This window comes from Apiospora kogelbergensis, assembly GCF_038363985.1.
Source record: "Apiospora kogelbergensis strain CBS 113332 chromosome Unknown utg000006l_segment0_segment0, whole genome shotgun sequence".
Classification (NCBI taxonomy): domain Eukaryota; kingdom Fungi; phylum Ascomycota; class Sordariomycetes; order Amphisphaeriales; family Apiosporaceae; genus Apiospora; species Apiospora kogelbergensis.
In genome coordinates, this window is record NW_027117423.1 from 3,138,672 (window position 1) to 3,157,718 (window position 19,047).

Sequence of the window (19,047 nt, forward strand, 5' to 3'; positions counted from 1 at the left end):
TTTCTTGCTGTGGAAATCAAATTGAAGAATGGCAAGAAGCGCAGTCTCTCAAAGGTGGAAAGCGGGCTTCTCCCATGGAAGCCAAGCCGAACCTAGATGGTGCTAAAGTGGGCCTGAATGGGTTTAGTTGCTTTGGAGGACTGGACCTTCAAAACGGTACGTAGAGTCAAGGCAAGTCAAGTCCAACTTGGGGCCTGTTGTCTCTCTGCTGGCGCCTGTCTGGCTGTGTGTGTGCCGGGTACTTCTTCTTCGACTTCTCTTTTCTCGCTGCTCGCGCGCTGCCAGCAAAAGAAGCTTCGTCCCAAACCGTCCTGGTGGCGCCCGACTGAAGAATTCTGACTGGCGTCTGTCTACCGGATGCTAAATCCCCAGCACGGGAGACAAAGGAGTCGGACTACAGAATCGAGTAAATCCGATTCGAGATCAAATGTACCGTAGTAAAAGCAACTAGAAGCATGTACAATAAATGCTGTGCATGCAATATTGATCATCCATGGGAACAGATGAAAAGCATTGGATCTCTGGGAAAAAGCTGGACCGTTGCTCCATTCCGACACGACACATCTCCAAGGGTCTCTCTGCCTAGTGTGTTCTGTAGTGAACGGCTGGGCCGGTATGGTAGAGCACGGTTTCCATGTACTTCATGTCGGGTGCACAAATAGCCATCCATGCATGTATCGTCCCAGGTGCATGTACATTCATCATGAATGCAACCTTTCCCTGCCTGTCAGCCATGCCATGCCATGTACCTTCGTTGCGACCTTTCGTCAATCGGCTGCTCGTGATCAATGCGTCCAGACTCGAGAGGCTCCGTGGCATTGGAGCATCATGGAAGTGCTATTGATCCTCGAGGCGCCGTTCTGTCCATTTATTCTTCTCCTGAATATAAGGTATTGGTACGCCATCTTGGGTTGCGCGTAACTAAGTTATCATGGTCGCTTGACCAATACATTGAGTGGGAAAAGCCCGGGTCTTGGCTCTTGCAGATGCAGGCGTTTTCCCATGTGTGGAGGTGAGAGAAAGCGGCCAGCACATCAGATAGGCCTTGTTTGTTTCAGCATTTTATGGTTCTCACCTCCTCGGTGCGCGCATCCCTTTGAACGCGATAACGAGTGCATGTTGCATGTAGATACATGTACTTTACCGCTGGACATACATATCGGAGCGTCAAATGATAAGCCAGAGATGCCCCTTATGCCCTGCCCTAGCATGTTTGTCTTTTGGTAAGACGGGCGGGCATGCTGACCGAACCGTGGGGTTTACCCTGATGCTGCTGCTTGGGGTACCCAAAGGAAGGATGGGAAGGGACTACGAGGGAGGTATGCTGGAACATCAAATCTCGAATGGCCCGTCAGCCTAGTCACAGTATGTATGCTTGATTCAATCTCCTTGTCGACGTAACCTTGGCACCCCCGAAAAGAGCCAGGGGTGGCTAGGATGGGCCGCCAAGACCAGACAAGCCTAGTCAAAGGAGCATTCGACATGTTGGGCTGGGTGTTGGATTGGCACTGGGTTCATCCATCGCCGCTCGCTCGACCGACAGTTGATGAAATGAACGGAATCCCTCCATTTGATGCAGCTGTCCTGTCCGGCCTGCTAACAAAGTCGGCATCTCAGATTCTGGAGTGTTACTGCATCTCGGCTGGGACTTTTTAGACGTCTCTGCCATGCCGTGGGCCGTGGGGAGTTCCCCTCCCTGAAGCAGAAGCAGAGTACGGAGTAAAAACAGAAACATTCCAAGTGGATGATCGGCAGACACAATCGCTTGGTCACAGATGATCGTTGTGTCCCGACTACTATCCCAAAGGGGCTAGCCTTCCATGCTTTCTCCCACGCACAGCTAGCAGCTCACGCGCATGATGCAATTTGAGATGCCACCATGATGAGTGGCCGAGTTGACTGACTAGTTGCCAGTAGCGATTCTGCGCCCGCAATGAAGGCTTCGCTACGTCGGGGAACTACTAGATCATCTAGAATTCGACAAGCATCTGTTTGGGCATGCAACTGTTGGAGGGTGTCAAGATGATGATGCCCAAGGCGGTCATTATTCGGCGTTCAAAGGCGTTACTTCGCGGTAATGGGCTCCGGCCATGAAGGGTTGGAAGCCAGGTTTCTGGCCAGGTGTGTTGGCAGGCGGCCGGGTAAGATGCTAGCTAGACTAGGTTCTTCCGGGTAGCAGTCGAATGTTGCCGAGCCTGCAGGTGCGTTGAAATGCAGCGGGGGATAGAGGATTCTGCAAATATTTGACGGGAACCGGACAGCTGAGGTCTGGGTATTAGGTACAATACCAACGTGAACAGTAGTAGAGCCCTCCATCACATCAGTAGGTTCGCCGGCTGCCTTGTTGTTGGCGTGCGGCCTTCCTCAAGAGTGACAGTTGGTGACTGATTCCATCTTTATTATTAGAGTTGGCCAAAGATGGGACACCTTACCAAAACTGCGAAGGGGGTCAAGGGGGCTATTGACCCGGGCAGGCAGGTCAAGGTAGGGTGTATGTAGGTACCCACGGATTAAACAAAACATGATGAACATTTCGCTTGACCCAGATCCAATGCCGTCCCGCCCTCCCAATCTCTGTATTGGTGCAGTGCGCACGTTTGAGATAAAGCATTTCCTGCTTGGAGATACGGAATCATGTTCTCAACTGGCTGTTTCGCTTTGTGAGGTAGACAACGTCGTAGGGAGAGAATTCAGGACTTGACTCGGAGGCGGTTGGTTGCACTACCGATTTTGAATCTGCGCCCCTGGCTGCGGGTCGCTCGTCAAGTCCCGTAGGTCTCCACATTTCGATGCCAAGCCTATTTCTGTAAGGTGAGCGTTTCTGTCACCGGCGAGCTGGGAAAGTCGAAAAAGGAACGTATCGCAGATTCGGAAACGCTTGGGCCACCTTCAGCGCGAATGCCCTGCCTTGACTCTGGTCGTGATGCGACACTGCCTGAACGTGTCTTTTTGGGGGTGAATGCATACGTGAAAGACATATTGTATTCGACGTTCGTCGCATTTTCTTCATCCACATTGACGACGCTAGCAAGCTGGACACCCTCTCAGTCTCGATTGACGGCAGGAACCTGTATCAAGCCCATTGCGACGGTTGTGCATGGGTATCTCCGACCTAGCCTGACGCAGGACGCCGTTGTCATCACCATACAGTCATGCCTCCGCGACTGAACATCCCCCGGTCACCCGGACTTTGCTGGTTGCGCTACTCCTCCAGTCGGTACTGAGCGCAGCAGTGCGATATCGACAATGGTCTGCGCAGTCGGAAATCGTCGTGGAGTGGCTCACTCTGGTGCCCCAGTTGTCACTGTTCTACCCATGGACATTTGTTACAACTACTTTGGTGGAGAGTAATATATTCACGCTGTCCATTGCCGGATTCACGCTGTTCCATGGTGGGCGCTATCTCGAGCGCGCTTGGTCATCTCGAGAGTTCGCAAAGTTCTTATTGGTGGTGTCTTTAATACCCAACTTTCTCTGTTTCCTGGTGCTGGTGATGCTATTTACTCTTACACGCAACGAGAGGTGGACGTAAGTGACAACCCCCTTGTCTTATATATGAGCATCGCTGGCTGTCGACAAATACTAATATTACTCGCTGGGCAGTCTCACCACGGTCGCCGGGACCATTCCTTTGCAAATATCCTTCCTCGTCGCCTTCAGCCAGCTCGTTCCTGCGCATACTGTCACTCTGTTCCGCGGTATCTTGTCGATGCGAGTGCCCAAGTTTCCTTTGATATATATTGGCGCCGTAACGGTGCTTTCCCTGACGCCGCTTCTTACGAGCGCATCCTTGTTTCTGGCTCTGTTCGCTTTCCTGACGAGCTGGACCTACCTTCGCTTCTACAAGACCGTATTCCCCGACCTCGACTCCTCCCAACCGACGTCGATGCGTGGAGATGCCAGCGAGACGTTTGCGTTTGCCGAGTTCTTCCCAGGACCCGTGAAACCATTTGTCGCTGCATTGTCGGAACAGATCTTCAACGCCCTGGTGGCAATGAGGGTATGCACGCCATTCACGCCAGGAGACGCTTCGACTGGTCAGGGTGGTGGGTTTATTCCGCGAGGTGCTCCAGGAGGTGTAAGAGCCGAAGCAGAAAGGAGGCGGGCGCTCGCACTCAAGGCTTTGGATCAAAGGCTACATGCGGCGACGTCTACACGGGGCTCGTCTCAACCACCCAACCAAACCAGTGGCCCGACTATAAGCACACAACCGCAGTCTAGCACCCAGACGGCTATGACATCTCAGCCCACGGCCATGTTGGGAGAGACTAACTACGTCCCCGATCATGACCACGAGAAGGAAGGGTCATAGGAGCTTACTGCATTGAATTGGTGCCTACCGGGGTTAGATTATTCTATTGTATTCTAGTCAAGCATTTGGCATGGAGTAGGACTTAGACGAAGTTGGAATCGGCAGGTGCTGTGCCTAGTCGATGTGTTTTGATGCGACCCTTTCGTCGTGACCCTCTCGAGTTTCCGGGAGCATTCCTTTCAAGGGTTGCCCGGCGATGATACGTCTTCAATCGTGTATTATATCATGTCAAACTCGCAACGTCTTTCAAACACTGATGTGGCGCAAGGTATACTGATGTTTCGCCGGGCTGAGATCCGACTTGCACGCTCGGCAACGTGCCGCGTCGTGGCGCCGCAAGCGCTTTTTGGGCACGGCAGGCATGAGCTAATAATATACGGGCACCCGATATGACCTCGACTGTGGTGGCTGGCGTGGAGAAGGACGGCTGCGACCTTGACAAGCCAAGTGGCACCTGCTCTGGGAAACTCTAGACAGGCACAGATTGTCTCAGCATCATAATCTACCTGTTCCACCACAGATGGATCGGCTGTGTACGGCGGCGAACGGGTGCATATGTATGTATGTGCGTGCAGACATCTCTTCGAGCGAGTGCTACGGAAGACAAGACGATACACAAGCAACACACAGGCACACTGATGCGCGCAGGCGTTTACTTCTGACTGACTGCCTGCCTGACTACCTTGGCTTTCTTGGCCTTTCAGACCCCATGAAGTCTCGCTCGTGAAAGGAAAAGGAAAGAAAAAGCTCGGCTCGTCGGTGGTTCTGAGATGGATCAAGCCTTTTTTTCTCCCTCCATTATTATCGGGGACAAACGAACTGGGTCGTGTTTTAGATGCTCCTTGATGGAGGTTCGATGATCCGATCTACATCACTCCCATCGTTCCCAGCGGCGCCTTCCTTGTCGCTTCATGCGTCCCGATCCCGCAGAATTGTTCTGCAGGCCTGCCTAAAATAAGATGGCCGCCGTGTTTCAACTGCACACCCCTCCCCTCCTCCTACATCATATCTTTTCGTGGCTTTCCCTCTGACCCGTTGTAAATAATAAGCGAGCGAGAGCAAACTACCACTAATCAGCCACCCTGGAGGACGGGGGAGGGGGTGGGAATTAGATGTCTATCGCATCACGTATTTGCATATTTAGTTAGTTACCGTTGCCCGAATGGACAGTTCGGCTCCTGGCCGGGGAAAGTGGCGACCTAATTAACCAACCTATGTACGCCCTTGTCCCTGTAACAGGTACCCCTTAAGATGGATGGATCAGAAATGGCGCAGCAGAAAACAAAGGGCAGCCTGGGGTCTGGGTTCCCAGGGTTCTCCATACAGTAGACAGATTTGTATCCATCCAATGCTAAAAAAGAGGCTTACGAGAAACATGGACCAGTACCGCCGTACCGTACCTTGTTCACCTTCCTTCCAGTGATCATGAATGCCAAGCCCACCGGTAAGAGGACTGATTCGTGGGACTAATAAAAGGGACTGCAGGGAACTAGAACCAGCTCAACATCTGACGCACAGTTCTGCCCTAGAGCGAGTCTCATCTGGTGTGTGTGTGGGCGGCGTCGGCGTGCATAGCATAGCGTACGCGGTGGTCACCTTCTACCGACAATTAGTTTGTAGTTAGGGGGCAAGCAGGTGGCAGGCAAAGCAAAGTCGACGGATGCGACAAACAGCGGTGGGATGGGGAAGTGGCTCTCTTATCTCGTCTCTTTCTGTGCTTGTGGCTTGCTCCTCGGCTTGTCGGGTGAGGATGAGTGAGAAGAAAGGGCGGCGCCGCTGTTGGCTGGCCACCCCCCCCCCAAGCCCCAGCCCAGCAAGCCTCTTCCATCTCTCGGCTGTCTGGGTGCGGGCGAAACTGACGGGCGATGATGATGATGAAAGGCGGTTGCAAGGGGGCAGGGGGGGATGGGGGGATGGTGGGGTGGGGTTCGAACGCATGGGTGACGGAGCCGGTCAACCCACCCTGACGCCAAGTCATGCAGCCAGGCAAAGAAAAAAGAAGGGCAAGGCAATCTGGCTGCTGCATCTCGCGCGCGTTGTCCTTGTCATGTCATGGATAGGCTGGGAATGATGGGCGAGGCATGTGTATGCGGGTATGTATCACCATATGCGTACATATATATACATGATGATATATGTAATATTGCCCACAGGCAGGCAGTTGGGTGTGTGAGTGGAGCTGCCGCCGCCGATGGGGGAAAACTCTCGCTTCGTACATACACAAGCGACAACAACACATACACACACCCTTTATTACGACCTTGCACTCGCTCTCGCGCACACACACACACCTACACAGGCGTGAACGACAGGGGGAAACAAACGTACGTATCGAATCACCTCAGCTTGGCGAATGAGGAGATGTCTGGCAGCTCTGGTCTGCATATGCAGCACAGCACATGTATGCAGGTAGATGCCATATCCAAATCCTACATAATATATAAGCAGGTATACCTCCTAGGGATCCTACAAGGGGGGAGGCTCGATCTAGATGTTCTGATTAGGCTAGGTAGGGGCTGGCTTGGGGCCGAGAGTTAAGCCCCAGAATCGTCTTCCCATCTAGCCCACGTCCACGCCCTAGCTGCTAGCCATGCCACCGCCTAAAGTCCGGTCCAGCGAACCGACTGACTCTACCACTACGTTTGTAAATGGCACCGCTTCCATTCCTATTGTCCCATTCATTTTCGTTGAACAAATTGCTACAGTGGAATAGTAGCTGATATGCTATTATCTATTTTCTTCTCTGATGCTGCCGGAGCTTTTATGCCTAGAGAACGAACGGTCCCTCTCCCTCTCCCGCCTTGCCGAACGGAGTTTCTTCCGTTGTATCTCCTCTCTATGGTGATAGGTTATAACGCACTCCCCCTCATCCCCCCTTCCATGCCATGCTATGCGCCCCGTGTCTGTATGTATGTACGTATATGATTGCACCCCTCACCGTTCCGGGCAATCACATACCACATCATCACATCGATACCCTGGCATATCGCCCGCAGATATAGAATGCCGCTCGTTACAAGAGCCGGGCACCACCAGCCACTTACATATGATTGAACTTGGTAATAGATTAACAACGGCCTAATCTCGACAAACGAGCCGTCCAGTCGAACTGCAAAGGACAAATTACAGATTCGCACATGCAATTCTTCCATGTCGTGGGGGATTTATGGGGTGTGGTTTCGTAGTCTAATGGCATTCGCCTATGTATTTCTCGATTTCTGATTTGCATACCAGGTCTATGCAGATACCATGGGATGCAACTCTTCAGATTCCGCAACTGTCCGTGTTTGCTGCAGCGGCGCGGGAGTGTAGTATATAATGCCTGCACAGTTCGTTTCGGGAACGGACAAAGCGCTGGCGACAAGACAGAGCGGTTCCCTGAAATCCCCCAAGACAAAGGTATAAGACATCATCATCACGCCGTGGGTATTAGGAGTTAGCCTACGTACGCGGCGAAAGTGAAAATCAATCTCAAGTTGGGCAGAAACGATTCCCACTCGACACGTGGGTGGAATCAGAAACAAGCCTAGCGGCTGTTATTTCGTAGTACCCCCAATAGGGTGATGAATGCTGGAGAAGCAGCAGCGGCAGCGGCAGGAGCAGCCATTCTTTTCCCGAGTCTCACCTCACACAGACCGGCAGTACCACGTCACGGCTTTTGCAGCGTCTTTTTCCGCCCTTCTCTTCCGCCGTGGGAAATATCGTCTCCTGTCAAATCATCGCATGTTTCTGGCCATGAAAGAGTAAAACGTTTCGAAGCTAATTCCCGTCATTTTTAGTCTTCTTTTTGTTCGCAGCAAAGACAGTAGAAACACGATGATGCACACATCTACATGCGACACACAACAACATTAGACGCGTGGTGTATTTAAATAATCGGGAAAACTTTCTTAGAGCGTACCTTATCTCGCCCCAGAGCTTGGGTCTAGCAGCAGCACCCGAACTTTAAAAGGGGCCCTCGCCGGGACAGCGGCTCTGCTCACAATGGTGCCGTTTTCAGCCTCTCTCTCACGTTCATGCGCCCAGTTGCCATCTCATATGACCGAAACGAGTCTTGGAAACGAATTGGGGGGTGGTTTCGCCCCATCTTGCTTTCTTGGCACCTGCTCTGATCCAGATCGGTGAGCTCCAGATGCATATATATGTATATAGATTGATCTTTGTCCAAGAAGAGACAGAGGGAGATATATATATGTATTGTCGTGTCGACTTGTATCCGAAGGAGCAGGGCCAAGGACCGTGTGTGACACCAAATCGACAGCCGGCAGGCAGTGGGCATGCACGTACGCAATAAACCGATTAATAAGACAATCTATCACGGCAAGCAAGCGTGTACGTGTATCTCACGGTAATATTGGCTGGCCAGCGCTTGATCGGTAGCGTCTCCGCAGCCGATGGGACGATCTGCATGCTCAACACCGCGGCCAAGCCCAGAAAGCCCGGCAATAGCGGCTCACCTGACACGATACGGTCCACTAAGGAAAACACCGAACAGAGGAATAGTCTGCGCTCTTGGCATGAATATACAGTCACATCGCGAGAAACAATCTGCTAATGACCGAGATGAAGCAAAAGAGCAAATCTCTCTCACTAGTCGGCTACAGTCTATATATTACATATTGTCGCTTTTCACACTGTCTGAGGACGAGGCACTCAGCAGATTACTGAGAGGGCGGGCACAGCCTTGTTAGTATGATCACGTCAACTCCTGCGTGTTTGCTTTTCGGTGTGTGGGTGTTGTGTCAAGATCGCCCATCATCCACAGGTGATCCGTCTACCTTGACGATGCATATGTAGCCATGGTGCTGCTGTAAGTAGAGCGCGGCAGGCGGGTTGGGAGTTGGGCTAGATAGTACATAAGGGCGGGTGTGGACGTGCACCGAGATGGGCAGCCGAATGATGACGAGTGTGTGATTACTAACTGCGATTGTAAAACGTAGCTTGTGGACAGCGTGGTGCACGTTGGGTACTTTTGAGGAGCTGTTGTTATGGAGGCGCCGTATGCAGTATGTAAGCCTGCGTGCGAGAGGAAAGGATTTTCTAGAAGGCTGGGGACAAAGTAGCCGTCTTGAGTAATGCACCCTGCGCTTTTTTTCCTGTTGATTCGGTTCGCTGACGGGGCCAGTTGGCGAGGATAAATACTCCGAGCTGCGATAAGCGTCCCTCAATTTAAATGGCCTTCTCTTGGCTCCTTGACGGGTGGATTAGCTAGTGAGTGTGGCCGTGGCCAGTGTGTGTGTGTGTGTGTGTGTGTGTATACCGGTATCTTTGTATGAGAGTTGCGAGTGTGTGTTTGTGTAACCGGGTGTTGTGGTGTGCGGGTGGGTATCTGTACCACTAGCCATCAGAGGGCAGGAGGGGGCGTGTAGATAGGTGCCCGGCGGGTGGTGTGTGGTGTGCGGGCGGCTGAACGGAGACAAGGACTCTTTGGGGAGGACAAGGAGGGAAGAGGACGTCGGGCCAGCAGGGCCAGGGCGTGTCATCATCATACCAGCTTAGTGTTATGGCGTCCATGGGTGCTGTTGGATGGCACACCTTGTTTTTTTAGTCTCCTTCCGCCGTACCAAACTATGGGAGGGTACCGCTTTTCAATATGTTCCTTGCCGCCACCACGGCGATGGGCCAAATTTGGAGCAACCTCTGGCTGGTGAGAGCTAAAAGTCTCCCCCTTGTACCTGGCGAGTACAATGTCTCCACGTTCGTTACATTAACCTTGACCTGTTCCAAACTCATTCGTTCGGGGTTCCTGGGGCTGAAGTACGTACCTGCCCTCTTCTGGGATTGCCAGGGTACCAAGGATGGGAAGCCGGCGGAAATGGCCGCACTGGTAACGAACTGTTACAGTTCACTGGGCCGCCGGTGGTGTATGTAATGCATCTCATCTTAGGCCTGGGCGGCAGCAGCCAGACGGCCAGACAGCTAGCTAGCAGACGCTTTTCCTCCAATGCAGACATCATACCAGTTGCAGCACACACGGACTCTTGTTAGAGTTTCCATGTGTAATGGCAGGAACGGATCAGGCACCGGGCGAAACAAGCATATCGCTCCTTTTGTCGAGGCTATCCTGCGTTCTGGAGGATCGATGGGCCTTCACCCGGTTGGCCGCAGCTGCTGATGGAGATGGAGATGAGACGGACGAGATATGCATCTTACTCGCCATGGGCAGACAGAGCCTATCTGCGACTGCCAACCCAACACGAGAGTGTGCAACGGCTGTGACCTGTGACTGGGTGACAGCGCCAGGACGGGAAACAATACTTATAACGCGAATATAGGGATGGGTACGTGATTGCACAGGAGCGAGCGAGCAGAGCAGGGAACGGAAAAAGAAAAAGGTGGAAGGGTGGATGTGCCATCTTATGTGTGGGTGAGGCCCGTGAGAGTACGACAAGCGCCGACCCCACAATCAGCCGAAGGAAGCATGGGTACGTGGGTACGTGGGAGACACAGCCAAGTACACATTGTCCCGGTCTTTTTCATGTCGCCTGCTCCAGGGGACCGCTTCCCATCTGCATGCTCCACATTACGAAAGTTGTTCTTACGAGCGTCCCGTGGGTAAGGGTAGTTTGCAGCGAGGAGGGAAGACTGAAGAGAGCAGAATTATTGTCTGCTTTGCTCCGCCCGTCCTTCTCCTTCTGATCTCGTTCACCACCCAAATCTATCAACCATCTCCTACCCTTCACCCTTCGCTCCCACACCCCTGCCATCCACAGGCTGGAGCTTCCCCCCAAGATCCAGCCTTGGTCTTTCGCGACACCTCTGTCGCTCTCTTTAAGCTTTTAGCTTACACAACTGACCTTTCTCCTATTACCTCGCCTGGGGCCAGAGTCGTTGGGGACTTCCTTCCGCCTCTGTCAGCAGCCATCCGCTCCGAGCAACAGATCGCGGCTGCATTGACAACCCATATACTTGACTCTTGTTGCGGCCATATAACGCGACTGCGACGACACGTCTGTCCCGTGTCGCCATTGTTGCCTCGGTTTACCGCCCGAGCCTCATATCTAATCATCGGCGCATAGCTCTCTTGCGCGTCCGTCGCGAGCCGCCTTGGGCCTAGTTTGATCCGTCGGCCCTCGATTCAAACCTCCCTTACTTTCCTCCATCCCCCCTCTTATTAGAACCAAGAGCAACTTGTTATCACGTTGAGACTCAGAGAGAATCATGGCAAACCACAATCCGTCGCCCCAGATGCCGATGCAAATGCATCACGGGGGTCCGCAGGGGCCGCCGCCCAATGCCGCGGTTCACTATGGCGCTGCTGCTGCTGCCCCTTCTCGCCACATTAGTACCGTCAATGAACATTTGTGGATGCAAATAGGTAAGCTAAATTGGCCCTGATACGTCTAGACGCGAAATATATCGCTAACCTCGTCGCGTGTATAGGCAGTTTCTCCGAACTGCTTGGCAGTCTTGACGACGCAATGAGCGCATATGAACACGCATTGCGCGCGAACCCACAATCCATCCCGGCGATGAACGCGATCAGTCTGATTCTCAGGACACGGGAAGATTTTCATAAGGCGGTCGAGTTCTTGCAGGCCATTTTAAAGATTGATGATAGAAACGGTGAAGTGTGGGGAAGTCTTGGTACGTTCTTGGTCGCTTCTCTCCAACTTGCTCGTGACTGACCCTTTTTCAGGCCACTGCTATCTCATGATGGATGATTTGCAACAAGCGTACGCAGCCTATCAGTCTGCTCTCGTAAACTTGCCTAATCCAAAGGTTTGTTCATCTGTATCCACTGCTCTCACATGGGCTACCACTGACCACTTGACAGGAGCCCAAGCTATGGTATGGGATAGGCATTCTTTACGATCGGTATGGTTCTTTGGAGCATGCCGAGGAAGCTTTCTCGCAAGTCATGCAAATGCAGCCGGACTTCGAGAAGGCCAACGAGATTTACTTCCGACTGGGTATAATATACAAGCAACAATCCAAGTTTGGTCAAAGTCTAGAGGTTTGTCGCGGACACCATCTCTGTAATATTTCAAGTCTTACTAACCTCTTTCTAGTGCTTCAAATACATTGTGTCTTCGCCTCCGCCGCCATTGACCGAGGAGGATATATGGTTCCAGATTGGACACGTCCATGAGCAGCAGAAAGATGTGAGTAGTCATCAACTCCATATTGTTGAGTATAACAAAAGCTAATGTGTTACCACTAGTATGACAATGCCAAGTCTGCCTACAACCGTGTTCTTGAACGGGACCCTCATCACGCCAAGGTCTTGCAGCAGCTCGGTTGGCTGCATCACAACCAAAGCAGCAGCTATCAGAACCAGGAACGCGCCATTGAGTTTCTCGAGAAATCAGTAGCAGCTGGTAAGTGTATAATCTACAGCCGATGTTATGAGTGAGACTAACAATGCATTCCAGACAACAGCGATGCGCAGAGCTGGTATTTACTGGGGCGGTGCTACATGTCGCAGCAGAAGTATCCTAAGGCTTATGAGGCCTATCAGCAAGCTGTTTATCGCGACGGGCGAAACCCTACATTCTGGTGCTCTATTGGCGTGTTGTACTATCAGATCAACCAGTACCGTGATGCTCTGGACGCATACTCTCGGGCCATTCGCCTGAACCCCTACATCTCGGAAGTATGGTATGATCTCGGTACTCTGTACGAGAGTTGCAACAACCAAATCGCAGACGCGCTCGATGCTTACCAACGAGCTGCTGAGCTGGATCCCCAGAATCCTCACATCAAGGCCCGGCTGCAACTCCTTCGCGCTGGACAGTCCAACGGCGTTGTGCCTGGCGGGCCTGCTCCTGCTCCGACTGATGTCCACCCTCAGTCCTACCAGGCCCAGGGCCCACAAGCCCCTCAATGGACTGGAGCATCAAGCGCGACTCAACCGCCACAGCCCGGCCGTCCTCTTGGAGGACCACCGAGTGCCAACGGCTACAGGCTCTCCGAGATCAACCCCCCTCAGCCGCCCAACCCCTATGACCAGCGAGAACCATTCCGCGGTCCGGCCCCACCGATGCCGCGCCAGCCAAGTCCCCGCCAAGAGCAGCAGATGAGGCCATACGGTGAGCCAAACCGTCCTGGTCCCCTCGGCCCTGGTCCAGTTCCTGGGCCTGCTCAGGGACCTGGACCTGGACCCGGGCCGGCACAAGGCCCAGGACCGGCACCAAACTCTACTCCCATCAGACGGGGTCCTTCTCCTGGGCCTCACTACGGGCCATCACCTAGTCAATCTCAACCGCCTCCAGGATCGCAGCATGCACCAAGTAGAGTTCCCAACCCCAACTACGCTGGGCCAACAATGCCAGCCAGTATGCCGCCCCAACAACCTCCGAATGGAGGAGGCCCTCATTCGCTCATGAATTACCGACCGCAGGGATCTCCCCGCCCGGAGTCACGCCCCCCCTATGCCACATGAGAACCGAATGCCTTCCCCCAAGTCGGCCTACCCGCAGCATCCGCCGCCGCCATACCCTCACCACCCGGAGGCCGGCCCGAGCAACATGGACAATGGTGTCGCGACCCCAAAGGCCCCATGGGCCCGGAAGGACCCATGCATCGTGATGATCGCCCATCTTCCGTGGGCCCCAAGAGAATGCGAGAGTGGGAAGAGGACACTTCAATGAAGAAGCCTGCATCTGAAGAGAACAGGGCCATGATTCATGATATGCGTCACCGACGTCCTTCGACTCCGCTCCGTGGTGGCCCTGAGCCATACCGTCGTAACTCGCCCGAGGCTCATCGTTTTGCTGATGAGCAGCGCCGGATGGATGAGCAGCGCCGCGCCGAGGACCAGCGCCGCACCGAGGACATGCGCCGCGCCGAGGAGCAACAGCGTGAGCAGTATCACCCTTCAGATGCCGCTCATCACCCCCCGGCCCATTCGATGCCCTCAAACCACCTTCCACCAATGCAACAGGGCCCTTCGCCTATGCAGGGTATCATTCATGAGCCCCCCACCCCCCAGTGCTGCTCCTAAAGAATATCCTCAGGACGAACGCTCCAGAGTGGAACACAACCCTACGCCAGCTCCACCTCAACTCAATGAGCCCGAGCGTGCCGCCAGGAAAATGGATGTCGATGAAGATTATGACGACAGTGGCGAAGAAGAGAAGAAGGTCCCCATCGGTGGCCCAACCTCTGGCCCACCCTCGGCTGCTGGTGATATGAAGATTACGACGCCAACCAGTGCGACCATGAATGGCATGGGAGCTGGGCCTACGCCCAAGACGGAGGGTACTTCGTAAAAGTAAATGATAATAAAGTTAGGAGGTACATATTCGATTGATGCTATCAGTACACCGCAAGGTGGTGGTGGTCATGGGCGGTTGGCGGTTGTTTTGTTGGAAGCACAGTCATGATCACATACCCTTTTCCTTAAATCGTTTTGTTTGATTTCTTACTTTCTCACTACATGTAAATCATCAGGGAGGCCTTATTAGGATGTCCAGCTTGAGCTTGGAGTTGGTTGACGGAGGTCCGAAAGACAGTCGAGTCGCTAGCATTCAGTTTATCGAGACCACTTTTTGCAGTGAAGATGGAATTACATATTTTACACGATGAACCCAGATGTCCTATTTCCTGCATGCTTGTATAGATCCTATTTACGTGAATGTGATTAGAGTGAACATATCAGCAGTATGACCCGTTACTCTTGCACCACTCATATCAAAGCATCCGTACGAGAATGCACATACACATACATATGCATGTATAGTCGGGTAGGTAAACAAACATTCTAGCACTTCGTACATGCATATAGAACGCAGTGTGCAAGGTCAAGATTAAAGGTAGCGGATATTGATGTCGGTGATGGTTACGGGCGCTATTAGTCGGTGTGCACTCTATCAAGCAACAGCATTTGCACTGGCGCGACCTAGACCAAGCCGAAACGCACGGATCACTTCAGGCCGTTTTGTAGTGGGGTAGTCTCATACATACATCAATTCAATGGGACTTATCTTATCTTATTTTCTCTGAACCCTAACGGAATTGGCAGTTTTTCCGTGGTTTCTCCCCAGAGGCACCTACCGCACCAACAATTTTTGGGGCAAGGGCGCACCAATACAGCAGCCGACTGCAGAAAGCCTGAGCCTGGAAAATTTGTGGGTAGCACTCTTTTTGCGCATCCATCCAGAAAAGAGTCGAGAACTTGTGTAGTTTTTCTCTCTTCTCCCCCTCAACCAACCATCGCCAAACGACAAAGACTGCACTCCTCCACGACAGGAACAGTCTTCAAGATGTCTCACCGAAAGTTCGAGGCCCCCCGTCACGGTTCGCTGGCATACCTGCCCCGTAAGCGAGCTGCCCGCCATCGGGGTAAGGTAAAGTCGTGAGTACCTCCCACCTGGTCTTTTGCATTTCGGTTTTGCGCACAGGAAGCGGTGGACGGCAATCATTGGGATCGCAATGGGTTTGCTCCAGATTGTTCATTCTGGGGCGGATACCAATGCCTCTCTCGGTTGGATGTGGCTTCGTGCTTCAAGTTCGTGAGGTCAAGAATACATGCTAATAGATATCACTTTTTTTCCGCCAGCTTCCCTAAGGATGACCCCAAGAAGCCCGTCCACTTGACGGCCACTATGGGCTACAAGGCCGGTATGACCACTATCGTCCGCGACTCCGACCGTCCCGGTGCCAAGTCGCACAAGAAGGAGCTTGTCGAGGCCGTTACCATTATTGATACTCCACCTGTACGAACAACGCAGCCCGCTTGGCTCATTTGTGCCTATGGCTAACATCTTTATTTTAGATGATCGTTGTTGGTCTTGTGGGCTACATCGAGACTCCCCGCGGTCTGCGATCGCTCACCACCGTCTGGGCCGAGCATCTGAGCGACGAGGTCAAGCGCCGCTTCTACAAGAACTGGTACAAGTCCAAGAAGAAGGCCTTCACCAAGTACGCCAAGAAGCACTCCGAGACCAAGGGCTCCACCATCACCCGCGAACTCGAGCGCATGAAGAAGTACTGCACCGTCGTCCGTGTCCTCGCCCACACTCAGATCCGCAAGACGCCTCTTAAGCAGAAGAAGGCCCATCTCATGGAGATCCAGGTCAACGGTGGCTCCATTGCCGACAAGGTCGAGTTCGGCCACGGTCTCTTCGAGAAGCCCTTCTCCGTCGACAGCATCTTCGAGCAGGATGAGATGATCGATGTCATTGCCGTCACCAAGGGTCACGGTTACAACGGTGTCACCGCCCGTTGGGGCACCAAGAAGCTCCCGCGTAAGACTCACAAGGGTCTCCGCAAGGTCGCTTGTATCGGAGCTTGGCACCCGTCCCACGTCCAGTGGACTGTTGCCCGTGCCGGTCAGATGGGTTACCATCACCGTACCTCGGTCAACCACAAGGTTTACCGCATTGGTAAGGGTGATGACGATTCCAACGCCTCTACCGAGCAGGACGTCACCAAGAAGACCATCACTCCGTAAGTTCACTGTGCCGATGTCTGTACTGAGTATCCAATGCTAACGCCTTTCCAGTCTGGGTGGCTTCGTCCGCTACGGTGAGATCAAGAACGACTTCGTCATGGTCAAGGGCTCCGTCCCCGGTGTCAAGAAGCGAGTCATGACTCTCCGCAAGTCCATGTTCACGCACACCTCGCGCAAGGCTCTGGAGAAGGTCGAGCTCAAGTGGATCGACACCTCGTCCGAGTTCGGACACGGTGCTTTCCAGACGCCCGCGGAGAAGAAGCAGTACCAGGGTACCCTCAAGAAGGACCTCGCCCCCAGCTCGTAGAGAGTTGGTCATGTCTTTCCTCGTTCTGGTTCTGGTCCATGTATCGGAGTTTCTGGGTTGCTTTTCTCACGGCTTTTCGTGACGGGCATGGTGGTATGAAAATAGGAATCTGATACCGCAGCTAATGACAAGTTGCAATGAACAAAAGCCCAAACTACCCAGTATTATTTTGCACTGTATAATGTGATAATCTTGTGAATGCTTTGAGCACGACCATCTTCTGACGTATTCATTATGCTTTTTTGTTTGCCAAATTCCCTCAATTACTGTTATGATAAGATTGAATTGGTAGGCTATATGCATGTATTTATGTTGCAGTTGGTGGTATTATTGGGGTAGTGTCTTTGTCTAGGACATACAAATTTCCTGCCAGTTTCTCGGAAACCTCATTGCGTCATACCGAACAGCCAGCCCACCTTGATCAACCTCCAACGTCTGCACGCCACTACCAATGCAATACGCATCAATTCCCAAGCCAATTAGATATTCAATCTACCGTTTGCATACACCATCATCGCCTCGTCCTTACGCCATCGTGAACTCCAAGAAACATTTGATTCGACCAAGTTTGGAGTGTGCCAAGACCAATACCCCAGAGGGTGGCCCTGCGCTCAACAGATTACTGTCGGCAGACTCCTTCACGAGGCACGTTGCTCGACCATCCAGCTTCCGCAATCATCCCCGCAGCTTCGCGACTACCCGATCACTCAGCAAAATGGCGTCAGACGAAGATTACATGGCCTTCCTCGATAAGGCCAACAAGGACCCGAACGAGGGCTATTCGAAGCCGGCCAACAGCGGCGGCGGCGCGAAGCTCGAGTTCAAGGCCACTGATCACGGGGTCCAGGTACCTGCGGCATTGAAGGAGGCGACGCAAGATGCGTTCTACGTCAGTGATGCGGATGAGCCGTTTGTCCCGGTCGCGCTGAAGTGGGATGAGGGTGGCAAGGGTTTGCCGGACGAAGGTACGTTCGCTATATACATATATACGTGCGGGCGCGCACCTCCACGTGACGCTCCTGTTGTGGAATTAACTTCTCCTTCCATTCACTACCAGAGGTATACGACACGTTTCAGAGATCATTGCAAGCTAACACATGTCATGGTACCCAGAGGAGTTTGCGAAGCTGATTGCGCACCCGAACCCGTCATCGGCCAATATCGAAATCCAAGACCCGGCGGAGTGGGACCCCCAGGGCCAGTATAACCAGATCCTGGAAGCCGTGCGCAAGGCTGGCAAGGGCAACGATGTCCGGGTCTACAAGGTGACGAAGGACGGCTCGCGAGTTGAGTACTGGGTCGTGACTACCGAAGGCAAGGGACAGGATGCGAAATTGGTGGGCGTCAAGGCACTGGCAATCGAGAGCTAGTCTCTCAATCCATGCTCCGACCTACACATTTCACTGGGCAAGGGCAAGGGAATGCGGTGTTGCTTTAAATATGAGAGGGGCTTGGTTGGCGTTCTGGAAGCGACTGGTAATGGGGACGGTATACGCAATGTATAGCACAAGTCAACGACTGCTTACGAGATCGGCAGGGAATGATTCATGTATTTGATGTCACGTCGGGCGCTAGAACATTTCTTGTTGATCGATTGGCGGCATATATGCCAGCCTGGTAAGAAACCCTAGAGGAAGGGATAAGAGAGGCATTGCTCATTGCTGTCCCGTCTGACGAAACTTGTAGGTTGGTCTGTTTTCCATGAAGGGTACAATACGGTAGGAAAATTAAGGCATGCATAAAGTTTCTATATGAGCCCCTTATCGAAATAAAACATCCGAAAAGAGAACTAGTTTTCTATCTAACGCAATCTTACGTGAGGCTCTGCAGACATCAGACTTCGTGTGGTGGTGGGATGGTGGGATGGTTGGATGGGCAGCATGGATGGATAGCTTAGCTTTGTCTGCCTGTACCTGCCCCGCGGTCCGATAGCAGGAATTTCGGGGATATCGGCGAAGTGATGTTTGCTAGAATATTGAGTCACCAAACATACAAGGGAGGTTACAACTTTCTTTACATATCTTCTCGTCA

At 52.7% G+C, this 19,047-nt stretch overlaps 4 protein-coding genes across 4 annotated transcripts; all 4 read left to right on the forward strand.

The window, feature by feature from the left end:
* Positions 1-2,418: 2,418 nt before the first annotated feature.
* Positions 2,419-4,312, forward strand: PG998_009843 (eukaryotic integral membrane protein-domain-containing protein; the record flags this gene model as incomplete). Its single annotated transcript, XM_066876659.1, has 3 exons — positions 2,419-2,484; positions 3,260-3,528; positions 3,604-4,312. The coding sequence occupies 3 exons, from the start codon at positions 2,419-2,421 to the stop codon at positions 4,310-4,312; spliced, it is 1,044 nt and encodes a 347-aa protein (XP_066728815.1).
* A 7,161-nt stretch (positions 4,313-11,473) lies between these two features.
* Positions 11,474-14,526, forward strand: PG998_009844 (uncharacterized protein; the record flags this gene model as incomplete). The annotated part of the gene is made up of 9 exons (XM_066876660.1): positions 11,474-11,630; positions 11,696-11,899; positions 11,952-12,034; positions 12,090-12,269; positions 12,325-12,417; positions 12,477-12,633; positions 12,688-13,590; positions 13,720-14,217; positions 14,309-14,526. 9 exons carry the CDS (start codon positions 11,474-11,476, stop codon positions 14,524-14,526), a joined length of 2,493 nt encoding a protein of 830 aa, XP_066728816.1.
* Positions 14,527-15,519: 993 nt separating this feature from the next.
* On the forward strand, positions 15,520-17,016 carry PG998_009845 (60S ribosomal protein uL3; the record flags this gene model as incomplete). The annotated part of the gene is made up of 4 exons (XM_066876661.1): positions 15,520-15,611; positions 15,816-15,972; positions 16,032-16,705; positions 16,761-17,016. 4 exons carry the CDS (start codon positions 15,520-15,522, stop codon positions 17,014-17,016), a joined length of 1,179 nt encoding a protein of 392 aa, XP_066728817.1.
* Positions 17,017-17,731: 715 nt separating this feature from the next.
* PG998_009846 (uncharacterized protein) lies at positions 17,732-18,386 on the forward strand (the record flags this gene model as incomplete). Its single annotated transcript, XM_066876662.1, has 2 exons — positions 17,732-17,981; positions 18,130-18,386. 2 exons carry the CDS (start codon positions 17,732-17,734, stop codon positions 18,384-18,386), a joined length of 507 nt encoding a protein of 168 aa, XP_066728818.1.
* Between the last annotated feature and the right edge of the window lie 661 nt (positions 18,387-19,047).